Source organism: Pelmatolapia mariae, linkage group LG5 (genome assembly GCF_036321145.2).
Source record: "Pelmatolapia mariae isolate MD_Pm_ZW linkage group LG5, Pm_UMD_F_2, whole genome shotgun sequence".
In the NCBI taxonomy this organism is placed as follows: Eukaryota; Metazoa; Chordata; class Actinopteri; order Cichliformes; family Cichlidae; genus Pelmatolapia; species Pelmatolapia mariae.
In genome coordinates this window covers 25,153,318-25,170,865 of record NC_086231.1, presented here as the reverse complement: position 1 = coordinate 25,170,865, position 17,548 = coordinate 25,153,318, and the positions used below count along the sequence as shown (strand labels likewise).

Sequence of the window (17,548 nt, the reverse complement as noted above, 5' to 3'; positions counted from 1 at the left end):
CACATTTTACAGGCTGGTGTATAAACTTAATAGGGTGCATTTGGTTCCAAAGCCCCCAGCCCGCTTGATGGAAAGTGAGCTGGATTGTTTTTCAGTTTCTTAATGTCGAAGTTTATAACAGCCAGATAAAAACAACGTTACCATGGTGATTTAACCACAACATCGCAATTACCTTGATGCTGCGAGACTCTCCGGGCTTACAAACAAACCAGTATAATGCAATTAAGATATAAGCACCACAAAAATGTTGGTAAAACGCAGAGGAAGGATGTAGGACAGCAACAAAGTGAAATAATCATGGTGGCTTTTCCAGGATCAAAGTTATTGATAAATATAGTAAATAACCAAGCACCATGCCAAAATTCACTTCTTTTAATCCTCAGCATAGCAGGAGTTCTTTCCTTAATGAGCACTGCAGGATGGAATTAAGGGGACACTTTTTTTTCTTCCGCTAGATATTTTTCTCCTAACAAATAACTTAATGAGCGATAGAACACCAAAAAATGATAGCACTGTAAAAATTCGCTCACATATTTTTCACATCAACTTCAAAGTGCTTCTATCAGGCAGCTGCTTTAATAAAATCATATAGCAAAAAAAAAAAAAAAACACCCTGCACCAGCCTCCCCCACCCCCCACCTTTCCTTTGAGGGACAAAATAAAAATGTGGATAAATGGAATAATTGCCCAACTTCAAAGTGCAGGTTATTGCCTGCATTTACTGTTGCTATTGCAATGCAGTGGGGATGTTTTCTCTTCATAAGGGTGGCTCGGCTTGGTGGGAGAAGTGCTTCATTCTTGTCAGGGTGCAAATCACATTTTAATGCCTAAAAACACTGACCCTTCTGCCCCGGGCTTAGTCAGAAGAGGAGTGCATGACACTTTCAAACTGATTCCATTAAAGTTTCTAATACTCACATTATAAGCTTTGTGATTTTTATTTTTTTATTTTTTATTTTTTTGATGGGGGGGATGTTGTATTTTTTAAAGAACAGCAGACATTAAAAATTTTAGAGGAACAGAAAGTGCAAAAGAAACAAAGAAATTCCTGGTCAGAAAAGAGGAAGAGCTCTTGGCCATGCACATTTTCAGACTTTATTAACAGCACTCTTAGACACACTCCTGTACAAACACACACTCCTACATTCAGTCAAATGATACATGCGGATGCACAAAGTGTACTTCACACACAGGAGTTTTCAGACTCACCTTACAGTATAAATGTCCATAATCGGGTTTCACATGGATGATATAAAACAAAGTAACTTGATTACTGAAGTATGCGTAACAGTGTCATCACGGCCCAATGAATGCTTTTTGTCACACAGACAAAAAATAAAATAAAAAACAAAAAAATCACTCATACATTAAAAATGCTGGTTCAAAGTTCAGAAACATACAGTACCAAGATATGTGGTGCTTATTTGGAATTTCACAGGAAAGCCTAAATGATGAAGGATTTCAGGCTTACCTGCCTTCAATAAGGCCTCGACGCACTTTTAAAGCAGTGTGTGAATGTATATCAGCTTTAAATCACTGTATTAACCAAGGGACCGGTGCTTTGTGATCCGATTTCGTCATTTGATTACTCAATGTACAACCTGTAAGCTAGTAAAAAAAACACCTTAAATACAAATATCACACAGATGGAGTGATAAGAAACGCCCATGAACTGTACATTTATATCTGGAAGAGTGATACCCCCTAGTGGCTGCAGCATTGAACTGAATGTTTTCACAGAAGAGTCTGTAAATTTGCAACACGTTCTTTTACTGCGATGTGGTTAAAAATTTGATCATATTCTAGAAATGTTTTACCAAGAGGACACTGTGTAGATTCAGGGGTGAACGAAAAAGTAAGAAAATAAAATCTATCTGGGCTCGTATAAAACGCGGCTGGATTTATCAGAAAAGTTTAGAAGTCAGTGAAAAATCCTGCTCAGAATTAAAAAATGAACCAGTACATGGTGACGTGGAGACCCTGTTCAAGGTCATGATGCTCTGCATGAAGAAAAGAAAAAAAGCACTGCTGGTTTATTTTTTTACTCCTTCATCACCTCCACACTGTGAGAGCAAAGTATGTGCATCTTCTGTGAGATGCAGGACGTTCCCTCAGAAGTCACTGAGGATACCGATGTCCTCAAACTCAATGCGGTATTGTTGAGCAGCGTGGGTGAGCATGAAGGACCATTTCAGGGTCATGACGCTCCACACACAGGACAGGAAGAAACTCTGAGGGTCAGTGAAGGCTGCGAAAACAGAGACACACAATTCAATTCAATTTTATTTATATAGCACCAATCCACACAACAGCTCCCTCAGGGCGCTTTGACAATAACCCCTTGTGAGCAAGCACTTGGCAACAGTCGGAAGGAAAAACTGCCTTTAACAGGAAGACGCTGTTAGGATAATAAGGTACTGTGAGGTCTTTAAGATATGACAGGGCCTGATTATTCAAGAAGAGGTGAATGATCTTAACTTCAATTCTGAATTCAAACGGGAGCTCATAGGGGATAGATAGATAGATAGATAGATAGATAGATAGATAGATAGATAGATAGATAGATAGATAGATAGATAGATAGATAGATAGATAGATAGATAGATAGATAGATAGATAGATAGATAGATAGATAGATAGATAGATAGATAGATAGATAGATAGAGTGGAGATTACTACACTATATGGATAAAGGTTTGTGGACCTAAACACATTAAATATCCCACTCTACAACCATGGGCATTAATGTGATCTTTTAACTGAACCCTTTCTTCTGTGAAGTAAAAGATGCTGGCTGCAAAGTACTGGGTCAAATAATAAAACTATGTGAAATAAGTAATTGATAAACAATGATTTCACATAGCAACAAGTCTGATTATGTACACCACAGAGCTGTTTGGTAATGAACAATATACATTAAAAAAAAATGAAGTGAGACCAGAAAGTGATGCCGAACAACTCACTGTCTTTGGATAGGGTGCCAATGCCCAGGAAAACAACAAAGCTTGCGAGTGCCAGCAGAGAGAAGAAAATCCCAATGAACATGAAAAACCTGAGGCCTTTCAGCCAGGTCCGCCAGTAGTCCTGCAGGTACATGATGTGAGTGATCAGGGTCCAGAGTGCCAACACACCTGAGGGAAGAGACCAGGTACAGACAGCAAAGTTAACTTTCAGCTTCATGAGTCTGTTCAAAAAGCACAGTACTACAGGTTTTACACGATTATGATCCATCTTCTTGGCATTTTCTAATAATATGTAAATGCATTAATACATTTCCACATTATTACACTTTTTTAATTTTATTGTTGCACTGTAACAGAGCTGCAGTTGTTGTGCACATATTCAACTCCTCTCTGATTCAGATTTAATGCTAAAGCTCTTGTTTTACTAACCTTTAAGCCTTACGTCAGGACTGGTGCTGAAAACTAAGTCTGATAGGAGGAATACTGAATATTACAGTGAGACTGGCTGAGAATCTGTATTTGGTGGTATCTATAAGAGTTCTGATTCTCAAGTGTTTGATTTCAGTTTCCTTGAGTTCATCAGTGGGGAAAAGATTAAAGATTAAACTTGTGTGAAGTACGTTTTAAACCCCCTTTGAGTTGATGGCAGCTTGGAAATTTGGAAAATACTCTGAGGGACCAATTTGTGTCCCAAAGAGGAAAACATCCTTTACAATAACAGCTCCTCACTTCTGGGACATTATTCTAACTTTGAATGTAATCTTAAAGCCATCATACCTAGCTGTTTTCCTTATATGCTCACATTTTCTTTTTGTTTGATTGGTTTGTAATTCATACAAGCTAACTGTATGTTCTGTCTAACATCAACTGTTTGCCTAGTTTTTTGTTCACTTTATCCATTAATGACTTTTATGTTTTCAAAAAGTCAATTAACACTAACATTAAAAATGTGTAGTAAACAACACACTTACAGCTGGACTGATCATACAGCCATGTGAAATTGCCTGTGAAAAACTAAGTACACCTCATGATTCAGACGCTTGTAGCACCACCTTCAGCGGCGATAATTTAAAGTAATGGTTTTCATTATGACTTTATTAGTCGCTGACATTATTTGGGAGGAATTCTGGCCCACTTTTCTTTGTTTGCTGAGTTCATTGAGGTTCATTGCAACACCTTAATTCTTTTCTCTTTTGGTCATTGTGTTATAGATTTGCTAGAGTGCTTGGGAACATTGTTGTACTGCATAACCCACTTTTAGCTAAGTAACACACGAGCCTTCATATTTGACTCTAGAATACTTGGGTATACAAAGCAGTTCATGGTTGATTTAGTGACTACAAGATGCCACTTCAGGAGCTCAGGTCCTATGGCTGAAAAACCCTAATCATCAACCTTCCAACTGCCATGCTCAACAGTCGGTATGAGGTGTTTATGCAGTGCATTATAGTGCATGTGCTTTTTAGTGAAAAGAGGCTTTCTCTTGTATCCCTTCTAAATGAGCCATACTTGTTCAGAAACTCCTTTGAGTTTGAGTCTAACCTTATTGTAAATTTGCTGGAGTGTCACTTCCGGAAAGACTTGAAAGCTCGATCCTAGAAAATTAACAAAACATCTGCTTTTATAGAGGTGCTCACACTTGCTGAATCATTTAATCAGGTGCACTATTTACCCTCTTAATTCATATGGAAGAAGTAAGAGTGTACTTAGCTTTCACAGTGAAAACTGTCTTTTTCACATGACTGCATATACCAGTCATTGAAATAAATTTGACTGGTCATGAACTTTTGTTTATATGATCAATGAATGTTGGATCATGACACAGCATGCTGCCAAATGCTGAGTCAATAAATCACACTTCTGTTTTTGTCATTGCAACAGAAGGAAGTGCAACAACTTTTATATTAGTTGAAGATCAGTGAAGATGCACAGGATATACTTTTGCTCTTTCCTGTGGGATGACTCATCATCATGTAAACATGTTTGTGGTCCCACAGCATCAGATTCAGATTTACTTGTGGGTAAAAGAATTCAAAATCTTGATATTATATCAATATGTATTTTAAAAAGAATGAGAAACACATGGTATGGTGCAAATGGACCTTTAACTGTTTACTGTGTGCTAGGTTTTTTATATATTAAAAAAAGAAGTTGGGTTGGACAGCCTGTATGCAAGCATACAACAACAACCATTACTCTACTTCATGTGCTGGATTATTTCTGATATTGTGTTAATAAAATGACAGTTTTGATTAAAATCAATAGCCCAATTCTTTTCAACGCTGACTGACTGTGAAATAAATCAGGCACGTCAATTACGCCCCAGTCTGATGGACAAAGAAAATGCAGCTCTTCATTTTCAGTTAGATTAATGTGTTACTACCAATGTAATTAGGAACGGTTACTAACTAACTGCACAAAAAGATGACACCACTGTTGTACTTTAACTTGTTTGATCTTTGGTAAAAATGCACCTTTAACAACTGCTAACACTGAGTACACTACACCCTATCAGCAGATGAGCGCAGAGGTTTCAGATGCTCATCTGTAAACCTCAATAGAGTTTCAAAGGTCAAATTTCCAGATGCAACTCTTTTATCACCGTTGCACGGCTGTGCACGGACAGAAGCATTTTTATCTTTTTGGCAAACCTAACAGGATCTAACATTGCAATTTATAGACTTACAAAATTGTGACCAACATCCTGTCAAGTCATTGTCCATATGTTCACACTGCATGATAAAAATCTGCATGATCTGAACTCAAAGCAGCACAGTCGTAAAGGAAATGCTACTGCTCTAAAACAACAGCCTTTCTTTTGCAATGTTGACATATTTTCCTTTCATTGTGAGTTTGCACAGAAATGCCCTTTAACCAGGTATAAATCTGTACTCGGATTATACTCGGATATACTTGAATTATACATCACGCTCCCTTATTTACCGTCAATGTCCACAGTAAGTCATTCATTTGTAGAGACTGATTCAGTACAACCAACATCTGCATGAAAAGGTTGAAAGAAAAAAAAAGTGGTTTTCAAAAATACAAAGTACTGGTGATTCAGGGTTGGAAAGGTTTTAAAAATGTCCTTTAAAAACTGACATTGGAGAACGGAGACTCTAATGGTTGATCTAGTAGGTGTTCACCAGCGGGAACAGGTTAAAGTACAAACAAGCAGGAATGCTATTATGCTTGTTAATAAATGATGGTGAAAACCACCGAAAAAGACTCTTCTACTGTGGATAGTGTTATTTGTCTAAATGTTCTGAGAATTCATTCATAATTCAGATGAACACAGAGCGACTTATTTTAATTAGATTTATAGGATTTGGGTTTTTCGTGGTCTTGAACATATTTAAACTTTTTATTTAAAAAAGACACTTGTGTAGAAGTTTATGAACATAAAGTGGCATCTGATGATTTTAAGGCCTTTAAGACAAACAGCAAATTTAACAACAAAAAACAAAGTCAGGTAATGAGAAATTTTTTTAAACTGCAATATTTAGGCACACATTTAGTTGCGGCATGTATCACAAAGTTAGATGACCTGACCTTGAAATAGAAGTTATACCTGTGACCCATCTCTAACTCTACGCTCCCATAAATGCCAATAAATCTCTCATTCACTGCTCCTCACACTCATCACATGTATCGCTGCAGAGAGTGTTTACTTCACCTGACAGTCCTCCCATGGCTCCAGTCCAAGGCTGATTGTACACGAAGTTCCACACCAGAAAGGTTGAAAAGCCCACGATCGTACCAAACGAAGCATAGGCGATCCTCATGTACGTCTTATTGATACCCATGATTGCAAATTTAAATTTAATAATAAAAAATAATAAAATAACAGGCTGTGTAGGGAGAAGCAGTCGCGGGCTGGGCTGGAGGAGAGCCGAGTGCCTGTGAGAGCGACAGCTGCAGCAGCAGGAGGTAAGAGCTGGTAATTTTAAAATATCTACATCCGGTCAACCTGACCAAAAAAAAGGTCCACGAGGACACAGTGTGACTAAAAAACGCCTGTGGTCTGCTGGCTAATGGTTAATGTGGTTACTGTGAAACATGACAGCGCGTTTCTGATGAGGGATGTCCTATCCAGCTGCAAAAACACACAGCCTTGCGTTACGTCATCAAGAAATCTGATCATGGTGGGTGGACACAGCACCCCCTACAGGACCACAGAGGAAATTATCTACCTCAGAGCTCAGAGCTCTGTGTGTGTGTGTAAAATAACAGCTGGATGGATTAAAACCCTTTTTAATTTGCATGTTGGATTCATGGATGACATCCGTCATGAAAAATGACGGATGAAAAATGTGTTTTTATTTTATCTGGGCAGATCATAAGTGAAAAAAAATAAGAAAATGAACCAGGACTGGTGAATTCCAGCATGATTTACATGGAGGTTCTGAATAAAATAACGTGTTTCTTGGGGCTGTTATATTAAAATTTTCTTTGATCTGTGTACTGCATTTGAAATAGCTGGCCACATTGTCCATATAAACTGCTGGTGTTGGTACAAAGGCTCCTGTCTTGTCTTCATAGGAGAATTCTCCCCATCCTCGGCCCTCCTTCATGGGGTCTTTCCCATATTCTCAATCTAAATGTCATCCCTGGGTCAAGATAATCCATTTATACAGTCGTGTGAAAAAGAAAGTTGTCACTTTCTAAATTGTCTTGTAAAACACTCAGTAGGCTCTCATTGCTTTCATGGGAATTAAGTGGCTAAATAGGTGTTGCTGATCAAATGATCATCAAAATAAGACCATGCAATGGTTACAAAAGCACCATGAGCTACATCTAAGATGCTACAGAAGTTAGCATGTTAAATGCTTAAGTTCATGACAGTACAATCAGAAAAACATTGAACAAGTATGGCTTGTTTGGAAGGTATACAAGGGAAAAGCCTCTCGTCTCTAAGAAAAGCACATGGCAGAACACCTTAGGTTTGCAAAGCTGCAAAGGGATAAAACCATAAGACAGATAATGGTCATAATGCTGTGAATTATGTACTGATAATTCCAAACAACCCATACTGTTATGTGATGGCTGTGTGCAGGCAGAAGTGGTAGTAGGAGGACCCAATGTGCAGACACTCGGAGGCAGAACGTGAACTCAAAACAGCTTTAATGCTGAACTCAAAAGGGTAACAAAACTAGGAATACAAAATACACTTACACAGACAGAACACACAGCTAGATAAGGGTAGATCGCAACACGGACAGATGAAAACACAGGGCTTATATACACAGAGGGAGCAATCAGGGAATGAGCAACAGGAGGGAAACACAGCTGGGGCAAATCAGGCCTAATGAAACAGGGGAAGCAAAACCAGATACATTAACATAAGACACGGACTTTCAAAGTAAAACAGGAAACATAACACAGACTGAACTAAAGACACAGACTCACACGCAGGCACTGCAAGAGAGGGAACAGAGACGTGGGACCAGGGCAGACACAGACACTGACTGGACACGGGGATATAGCAACTAAGGATTACACAGAGACATAAACCATAAGACAGAACTCTAACAAAGAAACCAAAGACTAGAAATGATAAATAACATAATAAACTCAAAACTCTGGGTCAACGACCCAGGCATCCTAACACATACTGACTGTCACCAAGCTAGAATAATGTTCCCAAAGTGAGGAGCTGTTATTCTAAAGGATGTTTTCATCTTTGGGACACAAATTCACCCCTTAGAATATTCTCCAATTTTCTGCTGCCATCAATTCAAAGAGTAGCACAGGCACCTCTGACACAATGCTATCTTACATACAAAGCACTCCATTGATTGCAGCAGTGTTTTGAACCTGCACAATTAATGTTTTTGCAAAAGAGCGCTCCAACATTCAAAAGGGCAATGGTATATTTACATATATAAAAATATATTTATTTACAATATATTTATTGTAGAGTCCTAATTTCCACCGCTATGCAGACGATCAGCTCAGTGATCCTACTCCCAACATCCTTTCATCAGGCCCAAAAAAGGATTTCTTTTTTTTTAAAATATATTTTATTTTAAAAAGACAACAAAAAAAAAGTCATCCATGCTTTCACATCTTCATGTTTGGACTGCTATATTTCCTGCTTTCAGTGGCTGTAGCCCAGGAGCTAGAGTAGGTCAGCTACTAATCAGAGGGTTGGTGGTTTGATCCCCAGCTGCTCCAGTCTGCATGCAAAATATCCTTGGGCAAGGTACTAAACCCAAGTTGCTCTCCGATACATCCACTGGAATATCAGTGTTAGAAAGTGCTTGAGCATAGGAAAAAGTGCTTGCGTGAATGAATGAAGGAGGCATGTTGTATAAAGCGCTTCGAGTGCCCATGCCACTCTAAGTGGTTCACCAGCCACCTGTGGATGTTAAGAGGTTTACACCAGAAATAGTTGCTCATCTGCATGATCAGCTTGGTAATAACAGGCATAGAAAAAGTTAAACTTTCTGTTATAAACACAGCTGTGTGCTAACCTAGACCTCGCTGCTTCTTCATATCTTCATATCAATTGTATTTACAAAATGTGCAACTCTATAAAAGCATACCAAATATGACCTGGGGTTGAAGTTAAAGGTACATGTAAACATAATGAAGAGTTCTGGAAATCTGAAGGATAACAGGAGTTAGAGTCAGGAGAACTGTAAGAATAAAAAATGACCTTTATACAAACAGTGGAAGATGGTAAAGGGTTTTAGAAGACCTGATACAGTTTTACTGTAGCTCAAAGATGAAGATCGATGACTTGAAATGGGTCAAAATGTCAAAGAATGAGCTTTGTAAGGGGTAATGTCAGTTGGACTGACACAGTCAAAAACAGCAGTTGACACATTAGTTACAAGAACTTTAAACCAACACAGAAATATGTTTTTCTCTTTAAACTTTTTATTTCAAAAACAGTCCAACTCTTTAACGGAAAAGTGACAAATAATAATTGCATCTAAGGTCTGGCAGATTTTATTTTTTTAAAGAAACTAAACTAAAATGACATAAATTAAGAAGTTCAACAAATACATAAACCTCCAATAAAAAGTAATGAGAAAGTTACATTTACAATAATGCCAGCAGAAAAGATGACTTTCAAGTCATGTGGTCCTTTTTAAAACAAATGTTCAGAGCACATCATGCTAACATGCGTTTTCCACATGAAGCTATAGCCTCCTATTTAGTTACTGTGTATTAATGATTTTAGGCAAAAACCTGAGTGGAGTTAAGCTATTGATCATGTATACTGAACCTGGAAAGGTTCAGAACTCTTCAGCTCAAGAGTTAAACCAGCAAGATGCTTTTATTGTGAAAAAATTAAAGAAAATGTTGCATGCTTCAGTAATGCTTTAGGTTTCTCTGTGATACAGTGGAGAAAAAAACTGCACTAATCCATCTTATGTTGGCCGTTAATCTGGCCCATAGGGGAAAAACAGCATACAGCACTAATTTGATGATGTCGATGACAACTTTACATTTGCTGGCAAGAAGTAATAGAAAAAGAACTCGTCCAATTTCTTCTTCATGATCTTGATAATGACGTTGTCACGGTATATACGCTGAACCAGCATGTCTTCTCTGGACAACACCAACAGATCACACCATGAAGTGCCCGTAACCATCATCTCTCCCTGGATGTGCCAATAGTACGGGTGATTCTTATTCAACTGTAAGACTCCATTGCGACAGATCAGGAAAGCGCAATCAATGAAGCTCCGAAACTTGACGCATTTAGCATGCACCAGTCCAAAACTGTTGGTCTCATTGGAATCGTACACCAACCCATCAGGGTTCGCCCCCAGCCACGGAGCATTCGGATGAACGACAAAACCACAGGGGTACCAGTTGACACACATTTGCCGACAATATTGTCCGAAAGCTTCATTTTTTATTTCCTCCTCTATTTGTGCTGCTTTGCTCAGAGAAAATCCTTTCTGAATCTTAAATATCAGATGCTCGATATTGCTTTGTCCCGATTTGAGTTTGCAGATCTCTCTGAAACGGCTGGTCAAACGCAGCTTCTGCAGTTTCTTTATGTTCTCCTTACAGCCACGAGTGGATTGCTCCAGAGTGCGTGCTTCTTCCCAGGTGACCTGCATGGCATTTATATGTTCCTGCTCCTTGGCGCTAAGTGTAGGAATGGCAGACACTGATTCCAGTTCATGGTGAGATAGAGGAAGCTGCAGCCGAGAGGGAGCATCACTGTTTATCGTATAACCCTGACTTGATGGCACAGGGCACTGGTAGGATAGGAGGGAACCTTTGGGAACTTTACCAGAAGCACAGTCCACCCATTCCACATCTGTTGTGAGGCCCATTTTGGTTATCAAAGGCTTCTGGTCATCAGGAAAGTCCCTGTAGGCTTCTTTGAGCCTTTCAATAAACGACTGGCATTCAGATGGGACAACAGTGGCGAATTTCATGGGCATCAACCTGTATGACACACATTATTATTATTATTATCATTATTATTACCAAGTTGGGAGGGTGATTATTGAGGTTCTTGCCATTCTTACCTTGGAAATTCTAGCATGGTTTTCTGCAGGGGGCACACTAGCTTCTTCCAAAGAGTTTCACCCAAGGAAAGAAAAAGAAAAGTCCATTTTAATTGTTAAATAAATACAAACAAAAGACAAATAAAAGCATCTAAAAGCATAAAGAGTAATTTCTGCACATATTTGCAGATGACACCATTATGGAATCATGTATATTGAGAAAAAGGATTGGCCAACTAACCCTGCACTTTGATGTAATGACACATTTTTCTCTAAACTTGTGTGACAGCTCCTTTACCTTCAAAATGAGTGCCACTTATAGCTGTAAGCAAAGCAAGCATCACTTTAAAGTTCTTGAATAGATTAACCATTTATCTGGACAAAAAAGCAATTCCAAATGCTGTTTTGCAGTACAAAAGACTCCTTACATACACATTTTTACTAACCATCAGACTTGTACAATTTTTATTTATAAAAATTCTGAAGCACCAGAAACTCAGAATGCACTCGCCCGCATTTCATCAATAGAGGCTGTTCATTTTTGAAATTTAAGGCCAATTCATCAGTCAATATCCTAGATCACTTATGGCAGTTCATTCAGCAGTAATTATTAAAATGGGAAACGAAAGGTTCTCACAGTTCCCGTAGAACAGGACTGAGATTTAATCGAACAAACTTGATCGCTGAATCATCAAATGTTTTGGGAACAACAGTGATTGTATCACTACTGATTCAAACTAGCTGTAAGGATGTTTATAAGGACTTCAGAGCATTACTCAGGCTTAATTTCACATCATATCTTGAATAAGCATGCATCAATAAATTCCGGATGGTGGTGTTAAGCTGCATGTGGACTTGAAACAATTATTTAATAAGTACCGCTCTACTTTCAAGTTAACCCCATTAAGACTACTAAGAATGCAGACATTTAAAAAAAATCCAGTTCTTCGAAAGCTAATTCACTGACACTTTTTATTTCCATGAATTTGAGATGTCTCTTATCCTAAGTGAACTAAAGAAATGACAGCTAAGGGAAACTGGAAGTCAGCACAAAATGTGGATGGCCAATAAAACTTTCAGACGATGTAAATGCTGAGCAGACGAGCAAAGTAAAGCCTCCATAAAGCAAAAGACCCGCTGAAAGGTTTAGCTGACAGGGAGCTAGTGATGCAACATTTCACTGTAAAGCACTGATGCGCAAACAGAGTCTAAAGGTAAAACTTGCATGGCACATTCTCGCAAAACTCAATGTCTGAGGTATGCAAAGCAACATGTCATACTGTAAACAAGTGGCGTGGACAGATAAAGTTGAGTTAAAGGTTTACGAGATAAAAGGAGCAACATTTGATGAAAGAATGCCTTGGCAGTCGCTAAACATTGGAGTGGCAATATTCTTTGGGGTTGTGCAGCAGTAACAGCAAAAGCACAGAGAGGCTTTCACTACATAGTAACAAAATCTCATTGGACAGCAGCCCTCAACCATCAGCTACTCAAAGAAACACAAGCTTAAGCATTTTTGATGGCACTTAAATTCATCTGCCTTAGTAATGCTGTGTAAGCAAGACAGCCTAAAAACATGTCAGAACGTAAAGTAATCTGCACAGAAAAGTGGCTGAAAATTCACAAGTTAGGAAGAGAAAGACTAAGGCTACGTTCACACTGCAGGCGAAAGCGCATCAAATCCGACTTTTCTGACCCTATGCGACCCATATCCGATCATGGTATGACAGTGTGAACGGCACAAATCCGACATTTTCAAATCCGACCTGGGTCACTTTCGTATGCGGTACTGAATCCGATACATATCTGATGTTTTAGAAAGCGACTGCTGTTTGAATGGTCATGTCGCATTAAATCCGTCTTTTACGTCACTGACACAAGACAGACGTCAATTATCAGCACCGGAGAAGCACCCAAGAAGACATCGTGAACGCTTCCGGGCCATCCAGTGTAGATGTTAGTAAAACTGTTGGGAAGACAACGTTGGAGAAACGTGAACATTTTATTTGTACTGTATAATCTGCAGATTCTGACAGAAATCTGCAACTATCCTTTGAAGCACCGCTCCTCTCTAAAACAGCAATAAGGATAATTATTAGGGCATTTGTAAATAACAAAATAACTTTATAACTTAAAGCAAAATTGGGAAACGTAAAGTCTGAAACAAGTCTCTATATTAAGGGCCATCAGTCAAACAATACTGTTTGGTCTGAGTCTAAACAGAGCACGTTGTGTGTGATGTCTTCTTTTGCGCATGCGGACCGCTTTGAGGGTTCACACTGGAGCGCGTTTGCTGTCACATTTTATATGTAATGTGAACAAGCAGACAAAAAAAATCGGATTTGATCAAAAAATCGGAATTGAGCATTAAGACCTGCAGATCTCTAGGAACTCTCAGGATACTCTCAGGTGTTGTCAACCTAATAAGTTGTAATCAGTGATTTCTGTTTTTGTTTACTTATTTGCTTATTTTATTGTCTGATTTTGGGGGGAAATGGTTGTAGTTCCACAACTATTGGCTATTTAGCATCAGAAAATAAAAGGAAAAAAGAAATCCCAATAAAATAAACATTTAGACAATTGTCTACTTTTGGTGCACGTTTACTGAAAAGTGTGTGTGGGACCTTGGAAAGTTAGGAATAGCATTTTGGATTCTCAGCAAAGCTACTTTAGATTTAAGAGGGCAAAACTTACTTCTGTGTTTGAAGTTTCTGAGCCTTTTTTAAATCGGTGGCTCTCACTTGTCCCTCCTTCAATCTGGCAATCTGCTTCTGACTCATCTGAGGTACAGTCTCCATCTTCAGTTGCTTCATCAGTTGAGCTATTAGCTGAAGCCTCAAGTCTGGTATCTGCCACATGAATCTGGTTTGTGTCAGTGATGTCTTCTTCTTCCTCTTCTTTTGACCCGTTTTCAAAATAGTCTGATGTAAAATCGTTGTTGGCTTTACCTAGCCCCAGATGTTGTTCCAAACTTATGTCACACTCAATATGCTCTTCTTTAACACAGTCTGGTGTAATGAAGTTGTCAGCTTCAGTCAGCACTTGTCGCTGATCCCAACTTAAGTCATATTCTATTTGCCCTGCTTTAGCTTTTGTAGTGAGGCCCTCCGATATTTCAAGGTCCATCCTGGTGTTAGGCTCTGAGGGCTGTTCTCCAGCATAGTTATTAACATCTGTCATAGGAAATAGAAAAAAAACCCATTATTGAATACATTACATAGTAATCATATATGTTTTGCTTTAGTTTGAGTCATGGTGATTGCCCCTTAACCTGTGATTCTTTTAACATGTCAACGTGGATGTGTCAGTGAACACATAAGAAATGGAAACAGCTTATCTAAGCTATCCTTAGACTCTTACCATGTTGGGGGAAAAAAATCAATAGTCACCATGCAGAACAGCTGTTATTGAGTTATTCACAATCACCAGCCACTCAGTTAGGTACACCTGATCAAAAGCTCTTCAACACAAATATCTAATGGTTTCAGGAATGCAGGCCTACTTAAGTTCAAACTGAGCATTAGAATAAGGAGGTTTAAGTCACTCTGAATGTGCCATGGTTGTTGGTGCCAGACGGGCTGGTGTGATTATTCCAGAAATCCCCAAGCTACCTGGATTTGTCTGCACAACCAGCTCTAGAGTTTACAGGATACGGTCCAAAATGATAAAATATCCAGGGAAAAAGGTTCTCTAGCCAAAAATCCCTTGTTGATGCCAGAGGACAGAAGAAAAAGGCCAAACCACCTTCATCTGACAGGAAGAGAAAAGTAACAAATCACTCACTATAATCCAGGTATGCAGAAGAGTGTCTGTGAGCGCACAAGACATCAAACCCTGAAGCAGATGGACAAAAGCAGCAGAAGATCAAGATGCAACTCTAATCAGCTAATAATAGGAAACTGAGGCTCGCCAACAGTGGACAACAGAAGACTGGAAAAACGTCTTTTTCTGTTCTAACATCCAAATACAAATCATGCTTTGTACTAGGGCTGCCACGATTAGTCGACTAGTCACGATTACGTCAACTATTAAAACCGGCGATGACTAATTTAATAGTTGAGGCGTCGTTTGAAGCTTTGTAAGATCCCAAAAGACGCAGGAATAAGTAGTAGGATTTAAGAATGTAATAACGGACTGAAACAGAAGATGGAAGCACTGCATGCACAAGGATGCCAGCTGCCGTTAAACCTCGAAGAAGAAGAAGCAGTGTCCGGTATCGTAGCTGTGTCCAAATTCAGGAACCGCATCCTCCTGTGCCCGCATTTGTAGGCCGATTACGTTACAGCGACATGACGAAAACTGTCCAAATTCGAAGACTCCGATAAATGCGGCCTTCATTTCCCCAGATTTGAAGGACGGGTCGGGTGTATACTTCGTAGCCCAACCTATCCCAGAATTCATAGCGCGGCCCTGCTCAGTTTCCAACAATGGCAGCAGCTAGTTAGTTTTAATATTACTCTTAGCTGTGTAAACTTCAAATATCTGCTTGGTTTATCAAGACACCACATATTTTCAAAAGCGCTCCGACGTTTTCAGAGACGTCTGTTACCCACCAGCTTGATAGCTAGCCGGGGTTCAAGGCTCACTAGAGCCCGTGAGAACACCGGACTCCCGGCAAATCGTTTTCAAACCCACCGCCGTCTTTCGCTACTCAGGTTAAACATGATATATAAGTAACTTAAATAACTTAAAAATGCTATTGTTTAGCTTTTTTCAGTATTTTATTTGTTCCTGAGTAAATCGGTTTGGCTAGGATTAAAGTTATAGTTTTTACACCGCTGAATAAACGTCAAGCAGACAACTGATTATCAGAAGTGTGAGATGCTCGAGAATATACTCCGGTGTCCTGTTATATTTTAGATATCAAGGAGCAGACGGCTGAGTTTATTAAACTCCAACAAAACAATCTGCAAATTTCATTATAATTTAATAAACTATTATCTTGTCTTTATTTTTAGTTAGCACATACCTTAAACACTTAAAGCTGTAAGCTAATGATAGTTATATAAGAGCAGATGCATGCTGGTGCAATAAGCTGTACGTTTTACGTCCAATGGATGCATGATCTGATTAGTCGACTAATCGCAAAAATAATCGGTGACTAGTCGACTATCAAAATAATCGTTTGTGGCAGCCCTACTTTGTACCAATGATTCAGGCTGCTGGTTGTGGTGTAACCGTGTGGGAGTGTAACGGTTTCATGGCGCAGTTTTAGACATCTTAGTACTAAAACACAAATTATCTCAAACTAGTTTCTTGAACATCACAATTGCTTTACTCCACTCAAACGGCCTCTAAAGTCACGAGATCTCAGTCGAGCAGAGCACTTTTGAGATGCGGTGAGAGGGGGGGACGTGGATGTGCAGCAGACAAACAATCAGTTCTGTTAAGGTTAAATGGGGTCCTACCTGGTACTGGTCATTTTGTATGTGTTAGACTGATGGGTTTCTACCTATGAAACATGTCCGCAGTAGTTTAGTGGTAAAGGCCAATCGAGGTAAAGTTAATTTTAACAGCTTTATAATGTGAGGGGGCACTTTAGTCTTAGTCTTAACTCACTAAAGCATTAAATTACGCAACCATCACACACACGTCCTACAGTATTTACACACGGTGTCACATTAAGCTTGCAATGCTTTAATTTAACAATTCCTCTTCAAGTGCAGCTAATACAGGTCAGTCAGCTGGAAACGCAAGGATCCAAAAGCAACAAACCTATCCTGTGTAACTTTATCTCGGGGTTGAGGACCATGTGCAGAATGTTCCGCAGGCGCTTGTTTTCCTCACAGCACTCCACAACGATACTTTCAACTTCACCAAACACCTCCATGGCCACGGCGGTGAAGCGTTCAGTCAAAAAGCTCCGAAAGCCCTCGAGTCTAACGCTCGACATTTTGGACTATTGTTATCTACACAACGCCTGAGCTCCTCCGCGTGAACACGCTCAAACAAAACAAAACAAACGGAATTTCACAAAGGCGACTTCCTGTAGGAAAAGTCTTCTTCGGTGGATTTCGTGGGTCACATTAGCGCCCTCTTCTGACAGCGCGCAATCTACAAGGAGTAGAAGTACAGATTATAAAGACTAAAGAGGAAATACAATTT

At 39.2% G+C, this 17,548-nt stretch overlaps 2 protein-coding genes across 3 annotated transcripts; both read right to left on the bottom strand.

Annotated features, from left to right (window-relative positions):
* Window positions 1–1,085: 1,085 nt before the first annotated feature.
* Window positions 1,086–7,063, bottom strand: LOC134627944 (heme transporter hrg1-B-like). Its single transcript, XM_063474444.1, has 3 exons — window positions 6,640–7,063; window positions 2,964–3,131; window positions 1,086–2,248 (listed from the first exon to the last, which is right to left on the bottom strand). The coding sequence occupies exons 1-3, from the start codon at window positions 6,767–6,769 to the stop codon at window positions 2,112–2,114; spliced, it is 435 nt and encodes a 144-aa protein (XP_063330514.1). The 5' UTR covers window positions 6,770–7,063; the 3' UTR covers window positions 1,086–2,111.
* Window positions 7,064–9,868: 2,805 nt separating this feature from the next.
* LOC134627943 (uncharacterized) lies at window positions 9,869–17,405 on the bottom strand. 2 transcript variants are annotated; one of them, XM_063474442.1, is made up of 4 exons: window positions 17,159–17,405; window positions 14,138–14,616; window positions 11,465–11,508; window positions 9,869–11,381 (listed from the first exon to the last, which is right to left on the bottom strand). In XM_063474442.1, exons 1-4 carry the CDS (start codon window positions 17,334–17,336, stop codon window positions 10,394–10,396), a joined length of 1,689 nt encoding a protein of 562 aa, XP_063330512.1. In that variant the 5' UTR covers window positions 17,337–17,405; the 3' UTR covers window positions 9,869–10,393. The 2 variants fall into 2 exon arrangements, with proteins under 2 accessions (XP_063330512.1, XP_063330513.1); XM_063474443.1 differs by having other exon boundaries at window positions 11,465–11,505.
* Window positions 17,406–17,548: the final 143 nt, after the last annotated feature.

Bases quoted from the DNA above. Each gene is read 5' to 3' on its own strand.
- LOC134627943 (XM_063474442.1), bottom strand. From the start codon at position 17,336: ATGTCGAGCGTTAGACTCGAGGGCTTTCGGAGCTTTTTGACTGAACGC. The intron at 14,617-17,158 runs GTTTGTTGCTTT...TTCCTATGACAG, and splicing joins GATAAAGTTACACAGGATAG to ATGTTAATAACTATGCTGGA. The intron at 11,382-11,464 runs GTAAGAATGGCA...TGTGTCATACAG, and splicing joins ACCATGCTAGAATTTCCAAG to GTTGATGCCCATGAAATTCG.
- LOC134627944 (XM_063474444.1), bottom strand. From the start codon at position 6,769: ATGGGTATCAATAAGACGTACATGAGGATCGCCTATGCTTCGTTTGGT. The intron at 3,132-6,639 runs GTGAAGTAAACA...CTCTTCCCTCAG, and splicing joins AGCCATGGGAGGACTGTCAG to GTGTGTTGGCACTCTGGACC. The intron at 2,249-2,963 runs GTGAGTTGTTCG...CTGTTTTCGCAG, and splicing joins TGGCACCCTATCCAAAGACA to CCTTCACTGACCCTCAGAGT.